The 7,749-nt window shown below is 35.4% G+C and overlaps 1 protein-coding gene across 2 annotated transcripts; it reads left to right on the top strand.

Moving 5' to 3' along the window:
* The first annotated feature begins 1,566 nt into the window (after positions 1-1,566).
* Positions 1,567-5,837, top strand: LOC112784586 (mini-chromosome maintenance complex-binding protein). 2 transcript variants are annotated; one of them, XM_025827849.2, is made up of 14 exons: positions 1,567-1,880; positions 1,995-2,108; positions 2,215-2,322; positions 2,447-2,569; positions 2,724-2,768; positions 3,157-3,270; positions 3,395-3,550; positions 3,731-3,808; positions 3,957-4,070; positions 4,235-4,437; positions 4,542-4,677; positions 4,884-5,111; positions 5,300-5,367; positions 5,475-5,837. In XM_025827849.2, the coding sequence occupies exons 1-14, from the start codon at positions 1,713-1,715 to the stop codon at positions 5,587-5,589; spliced, it is 1,770 nt and encodes a 589-aa protein (XP_025683634.1). In that variant the 5' UTR covers positions 1,567-1,712; the 3' UTR covers positions 5,590-5,837. The 2 variants fall into 2 exon arrangements, with proteins under 2 accessions (XP_025683634.1, XP_072086236.1); XM_072230135.1 differs by having other exon boundaries at positions 3,157-3,300.
* Positions 5,838-7,749: the final 1,912 nt, after the last annotated feature.

Raw genomic sequence — 7,749 nt, 5'->3', positions numbered from 1 at the left:
TAATAAAAATTGTTGTTTTCAAAATCTTAGAATTTTTTTAGTTTTTTGAAAATTCAATAGATAATTACAACTAGGGGTGGCATAACGGGTTGAACCTGTCGGGTTGACCCGCTCAACCCGCTAAAAAGTGCGGGTCGGGCTAGAATTTGGAGCCCGCTAAATTAAAAAAATTCGCCAAACCGCACTGCCAAATTGGCGGTTTTGGTGGGTGGGGCGGGCCGGTCCGCCGGGTCAAAGATTTTTATTTTTCTTTTTTTTATTAAAAAAAAGAATAATTACTATTATAAAATTAATAATTATAAAATTTTCAAACGCTTTTTTTGTTTTTGTTTTTATTCTTCTTTTAGTTATTAACTTTATTTATTTTATTTTATAATTTCGTATATTTATTCGAATTATATGACTTATTTTTTTAAAATAAAGATAGTTCTATTGACAAATATTATTTTGAACAATTTTATTGAAGTTAAAAATTAAAAAAAAAAGATAGTAAAAAAATTATATTATAATTTGACTATTTTTTATTTGTATTTGATTTTTTAATTATTATGTTTAGTCAATTTTAATGAATTTTATTTTTAAAAAAAAAGAGTCAAATGGGTTAGCTCGCTAATCCGCCATAAAGCGGGACGGGCTAACATTTTGAATCCGTTTTAGTTGACGGATGGGCCGGCCCACCCTGTTTATAGGGTAGGTCTAGATGGGTTGGGATGGGCCGACCCGCTTTGCCACCCCTAATTACAACATAAGTTAAACTTGACCAATATTTATGACAATTTACTGATATTATTAGTGAGATAATTAATACAAAATATATAATTTTTGTTGTCAACCCTAATAATAAATATTAGGGGTGGCAAAGCGGGCCGGTCCGCCCCGCCCCGCCTAGGCCCGCCTCATAAACGGGGCGGGCCCGCCAATTAAAATGGGTTCAAAATGCTAGCCCGCCCCGCTTTATGGCGGATTGGCGGGTTGGCGGGCTAGCCCGCTTCACTCTTTTTTTTTAGTTTTTGAAAAATAAAATTCATTAAAATTAACCAAAAAATAATAATTAAAAAATTAAATACAAATAAAAAATAGTCAAATTATAATATAATTTTTTTACTATTTTTTTAATTTTTAACTTCAATAAAATTGTTCAAAATAATAATTGTCAATAGAATTATCTTTATTTTAAAAAATAAGTCACATAATTTGAGTATATATACGAAATCGTAAAATAAAATAAATAAAGTTAGTAACTAAAAGAAGAATAAAAACAAAAAAATAAAAAAAAGTGTTTAAAAAATTCTATAATTATTAATTTTATAATAGTAATCACTCTTTTATTTAATTAAAAAAAAGAAAAATAAAAACCTTCGGCCCGACGGACCGGCCCGCCCCGCCCTGCCAAAACCCGCCAATTTGGCGGTGCGGGTTTTTTAAATTTGGCGGGCTCCAAATCCTAGCCCGACCCGCCTTTTTTAGCGGGTTTAGCGGATCGGCCCGACGGGCTCGACCCGTTTTGCCACCCTAATAAATATTAGCGTTTAAAAAAAGCTTTAAGAGATAGGGCCAACAAATGGCGGGAAAGAACGGCCCAAGAAGATTTGGCGGGAAAAAATGACCTACAAGAGATACATATGGCGGGAATCGCCATCCATTGAGATCTCCATTGCAACGCGCGAGACAGAGAAGAAGACAGTGAAAGAGACACAGCAATCGATTCAACCATGGGTGGACCGCAGTACGATTTTCTGTCGAACCCATTGGGTGCGGTCAGATCCACCTTCGAGAAAGCCATGGCCTCCGTTTCCGACCCCTCCTCCTTCAACAGCGGCGATTGGGGCGCCATGGACCTCTTCACCAACTTCCTCTTCGACCAGTCTCACCACTTTCAGGTAATATCTTCGTCCACTTCCCTTGAACCCAAAATCCAAAACGCTATTATGTAAAATGTAGTAACAATAATTCTGGCGTCGATCTTGGGCTGAGTTTCGTGTTTGTGCTCTTAGGTTCCAGTTCTTACTCCTGCCTCTATGAGATGGATAAAACCCAATACTCTAGTTCGTTTTCGTGGGATGATACAGGACATGCTTGGAAATGAATTTTATGTTGGCGCTTACAAGGTTTTTCATCTTTTTAGTTTCTTATTTTTTTAGCTTATATGTTCGAATTGTGAGGATTAACTCGCCTAAATTTGACAAAAATCCAATCTTGCTTTTACTATGGAAGGATGGAGCCGTGTGGAGGACCAACAAGTTCATGGATGTTTCTCAATTCCCCATTGGTCCCTCCGCAGATACGCGAATTTGGGAACGTCGTCTACTTTACTGTGTTCCGGTGAGGTGTCCTCACTCTATATCTCATGTTGAATGTTTGTCTTGTGAGCAATGGCTTCCTTAAAGGTTAGCTTCTTTAATGATTAACGGTTTTGTTTTTCCTTCTATTTGGATATAATTCTTAGGTTCCTGGATTGAATTCATGGGCTCAAATTTCATCTGAAGCAGTTACTGATCAATGTATGGGTTGGACATCCGAGCAAAGAGAAAAGCGCCCAAGAGCAGAAGCCGAGTGTTCTGATATGACCGTATGTGTATTGATGTTTTTATTATCTCATTGTTTCTGCTTTGTTTCCTATTGATGTCTTGCTCTGCACTAGAGTATCAAGTGATTGGCACAAAGACCTTTCTATACATTTGTGTTTATCATTTTTCTTAGTGATCAGTGTTGTTTATTTACAGGTCTCATCTGAAGAGGATCAAGGTTCTCCTAGTACTAAAAAGATGGTACGACAAGCTTGTTCGAATTCAGCTATCTCTGTTATGAATATAATATTATAATTTGACCGAAAAGAAGCATATATGAATGAAGTATATATTACACTCTGCTTATTATGGTTTGTTCAAAAATTTCTTGATTTTTGTTGTATGCATTCAGTTTCAATTAATAGAAACCAGGATTTTTGTGATCTAAGCTAGTCTTGTCACGTAGATTTGGATATACAGTTACATGTCAAGTCAACGGAGCAATAGATTATAAGTTACACTGAACTACTGACAGATATGTTGAGTTAAAATTGATTTGTCTCGTGTAATGTAATAGGTAATATTAGGTTCAATCATAAAATTTCTGTTGTCATTCTTTTGAAAACTGGTCTTACTGTTTCTTTAACAGAGAGAAGGTGAACAACCTTCCCTTGCTTCTCAATCTCGAGAGTCTGAGATTGCTAGCTCTAGTTTTAGTCTGGCGCCGGTTCCTGAAGGGAATTCACTTCATTGTCTCGTGAAGGTAAGATTTTGTCTCAGAAGATCTTATGAGGTATATTTTGTTGGCATGGGTTTAATTTTGTTGCTTTTGACCCACTGGAATCATAGAAAATTCTAGTTCCTCACTTTCCTCTTTATCATGCCAGGTATATGATTCTCCGGAGTCTGAATTGAAGCTGAATGAAATTTTCGAATTTGTGGGTATACTTGCATCTGATCCAGAGATTCAAGAAGACAATGTAGATAATGATTTATCAAATGAATTTTGTGAGGATCCTTTACGCCATTTCCCACCTAATAAGGTAAGCATTGTAGTGCTGATTTGATGAAAATTTTATATACATTGAAGCATTATATCTTTCCACGAAGGCTACTTGATCATGGAGCAAGCAATATATCAGTTTGGTTGTTATGTAACTATTCTATCTCAAGTAAGCACTTGGTTTTGAACATATTCGTTTTGATTATTCCCTCTGCCACAGGTAGTACCACGCTTTCATTGTTTTGTTCACAGAAAACTTGCAGCTCAGGACTTTCTTCAGAATAACCCTATTATAGAGGTAACTTTTTTACAATATCCTTGCTATTTCATCTGTATGAATGAATGGCTTTTTGTGATTAGCATAATGTATTGGGATCCTTAGCCTCTTAACTTGCTCCATTAATTGAAAACTCCTTGCTGAACAAATCATGTGCTTGATCTCGCAGCCTAAGTTGGACATGGTCAAAGGGATTAGGGAAGCTTTGCTTAGACATCTCACAGCTGTTCTTGGAAATGATGATGTGGCTGCTCATTTCATGTTGCTACATCTCCTATCCAAGGTACACGATTCTATGATAATTTCTCAGACATTTCATGAAAATGTAAATTTTCTGTTTGTTGTTATTGTTTCACGTGTTTCTCTTTTCTTGTCTTATAGCACTTAATTATATTCTCCCACGTTACTTTCTTGAGAATATTTGTATGATGTGTTGTTTTTGGCCAGGTGCATAGTAGAGTAGATTCTCTTGCCGTGGGCAAGCTTTCACTAAACTTGACCTGTTTTAGCAAAGAAATTGTATCTATATTTGGAAACCAATTAAACGTTGTTGTCAAGAACCTCATGCCTTTCACACATTGCATACCCCTCACAGTGGAATACTTGAACACTGCTTCACTAGCGCCAAAAAAGAATTATGATATCAACAGGTGATCACATTTTAATATTTTAGTAGTTGTTCTAAGCTAGGATTTCTTATTAATGGATACAGGTATACAACATAGATATTTACTTTTAAGTTCTAATTCACCAGACTGGAAACTGGAGCCTTGCAACTAGCTGAAGGTTCACATTTGATTGTTGACGAGACCAAGTTAGAAGCTGGAACCCTTAACTCTTTGGGTGTAGAGAATGCAAGGTTGCTGAATAATTTAGTGGAGTGGCAAAAGGTACTTTATTTGCTCATCTTGGTGTTCTCTCTTACTACATGATCATGGATACTATTATTGCAATGGATATGCTCTTTTGAGATAAATATATCTGCACTCTGCAACTGCTAGGAACCGCTATACACTGATTTAAGGATAAACTTGATCATTTTTAACAACACAAGTTGAAAGTAAAGATGCTGACATACACTCGGTATTTGTTTCAGGTGGAGTATGATTTCAAGTATTATAAAATGGATATGACAACTGATGTACAGCTGTTAGTTTTGTCTGAGGGGAAATCAAATATCTTGCCAGCTGATGTAATTGTACCTTTCCGGCCCTCTGCAGCCAATTGCTCTGAAGCTGTGACTGCAGAAGCTTTAGAAGCTTGGAGGTGGTACTTGGCTACTGTTAGACAACTGCCACACTCCATTGAATCAGAAATGCAGCAGGTATGAGCCACTTTGACTACTAGGTTTTATTAGTAAGGGCCCTTTTGGGTTTAACTCGAGCTGTTAGCCTTACACTTTGTACGAACCTAGCTAGCTAGCAAGTAACAAATTTGCAAATTGCGCATACGTGGAATCTGTCTCTTAGAGTTCTTGATGTAGGTATTCCTCTTTACTTGAGATTTCTTCAGGTGGTAGAAAATGATTTAGTTGCAGCAAGACAAGCAGACCGGAGCTTGAATGCCCAAGATTTAAGCAGGTTAGTGAATGTGTGTTGTTAACCTATTTGATCAGTTGTTTATTGCACTACTCCTTAGTCCTTAAGTCTTTACACCTCACGTCCTCACCTCCCTTGTTCTCCAACAGATGGTTAACAATGAGCCGTCTCATGTCATTGAGCTTCGGGGAGACTAGCCTGTCCCTCGAACACTGGCAAATGGTCAAGGAACTGGACAGACTGCGGAAAGAGAGGCTAAAGTGAGTTGTCGAGTGTAGATGTCTTGATTTCAGCCAGAGATTCAGGGATCGAAATGGATGCAGTTAGTGGTCTTGAATCTTGATTCCCAGAATTGTCTTCTGGTTACCTACTACATAATTTAACTCATGGATGTGAATTATAATTGAAAGAATCAAACAGTGAGTTCCATAAGTTGTGCATTGCAGTAAAAGCAATACAAGGCCATTTCATGGTAATAGTAATAACATGTGACAATGTGAGCATTCCATCAAGCCTAGGTTTGTGTACCCCGACACAAGAAACTATCATGAAAATTCATAATTAACTTGTTATTGTCAAATGGGAATAGATCCGTAGGATGAGGAACTATCATCATTAAGGCCTTAGACGGTGTGCAGCGGAGCCGTCGCATGTGGTGTGGGAAACTACGCCTAGTAAACTTTGTTTTATTAATAACCTTTTCTGTTTTCTCACTTGTTTTAGTTAGTATATTATCTTACTAAAACTTGGGTAAATGACATAAAGAAATGAAATGGCATTCAATATTACATGATGATTCTAAAAGTAATAACTTTACATGCATATCTGAATTTGACCATGAAATTATATAAATCGAAGCAAATTAATTCGATTTACCCTTCTATATAAATTGAATTTAATCAATTCGATTTAGCATTTTTTAATATAAATCGAATTTAATTCGATTTAGTCTTCCAATATATAAACCAAACTTAATGAATTCTGTTTGCCAGCATTAGGCATTGCATGGTGTAAATCGAAGCAAGAATGGTGTAAATTAAAGCAACTACATTCGATTTAATGCATCTGGTATAACATGATTAATTGAAACATTGATTCCATATATATATATATATATGGGACAATGCTATAAATCGAGTTAAATTAATTCGATTTAAATTGAGATAAATTAATTTAATTTACAATTATACTTAATATATAAATAGAAACTAAATGTGAAATCCTTATCATAGTGGAATTCATAATGGCTAGTAATGATAATTTTTTAGTTATGCATTATAGAAGATCGAATAAGAAAAAAAACGCGAGAGCAAATAAAATTTATTAATAAGAATCTGTTGAGTGTTTTTATCAAACTTTTTACGAGTTTTGTTGAATTTCAGAATACTATAATCCAAAAGTTGGGATTGCATGGCATGAAACGAATAGAGAAGTTATTCTATAGAATTCTAATTTCTGTTGTATGTGATTGTGTGAAGTATAATTCCTTCGAGATAGACAGAGACGAAGATTTGCAAGTTCTATTTCACTGCCGTCCTCAATTTTCCGAGGTGAGGATCCATGAGTTATTGGCCAAATATGAAGATGTGGTCTGTAGTTTAGGAGGACTGAACCGGAATCCTCATGCCAATCTTGGACATCAAGAAGACTAAGACTCCGTCAGTGATGCTGAAAGGACAACAATTCATAAGGCCCATTGGGCTAAAGCAGGACAACAAGAAGCCCAATAAAGCTTTTCAAATTCAATGGGAGGCATAATTTTTATTAATTTTCGAATTTTTAGTCATTTAATTTTAATTTGTTTTGCTGTTAGAGTTTGTTGGAAGATTTGATTTACTTCTGATTTGCATAGTAGTATTTTTAGGGATTTAAATTCAAATCAAATCTGATATAATCTAATAAGATCAAATCTGATTTAAATTAGTTATCATATCTTTAAGATTTTAAAATTTAAATCAAATCTGGTCTAATTCAATAAGATCAAATCTGATTTAAATTAGTTATCTTATCTTTTAGCTAGTTTGTTAGGGGTCTATTTAAACACCTTTGGTGAGACAATTTACACAACTTTGATGAGTAAAATTTCTTTAGTGCTTTATGCACGTTTTTTTAGTGTGATTAAGTGAGGTGAATGATTTGCTTCGCTTGTTGCATAGAGAAGATTGAGTGATTCAATTTTCATCCCTCTTATCTAGGTTGACAAGGACAAGTTCTTTGAAGGCTTAGTAGGGAAAACTCTTCCGGTGACCTAGGTTGCTAAGAACAAGTTTCCTAGAGGTTTAGAAAAAATCCCATTTATCTATCCTTTTATGTTTCTGTTGCGTCTTTTCTTTGTCTCTTTTTTATCCCTCTATCCTTCGTTCTAATTTTTTCTTATCATCTAGTATGAGTTACAAGCCGTACGTAAATTCTTATTATTTACAC

Source organism: Arachis hypogaea, chromosome 20 (assembly GCF_003086295.3).
Source record: "Arachis hypogaea cultivar Tifrunner chromosome 20, arahy.Tifrunner.gnm2.J5K5, whole genome shotgun sequence".
Lineage (NCBI taxonomy): Eukaryota > Viridiplantae > Streptophyta > Magnoliopsida > Fabales > Fabaceae > Arachis > Arachis hypogaea.
Note: the sequence above shows the minus strand (reverse complement) of the source record. Positions and strands in the feature narration are given on the sequence as shown.

Excerpts from the sequence above, each read along its gene's own strand:
- LOC112784586 (XM_072230135.1), top strand. The coding sequence starts at position 1,713 with ATGGGTGGACCGCAGTACGATTTTCTGTCGAACCCATTGGGTGCGGTC. Across the intron at positions 2,769-3,156 it reads CTCCTAGTACTAAAAAGATG|AGAGAAGGTGAACAACCTTC; the intron begins GTACGACAAGCT and ends TTTCTTTAACAG. Across the intron at positions 4,438-4,541 it reads AAGAATTATGATATCAACAG|ACTGGAAACTGGAGCCTTGC; the intron begins GTGATCACATTT and ends CTAATTCACCAG.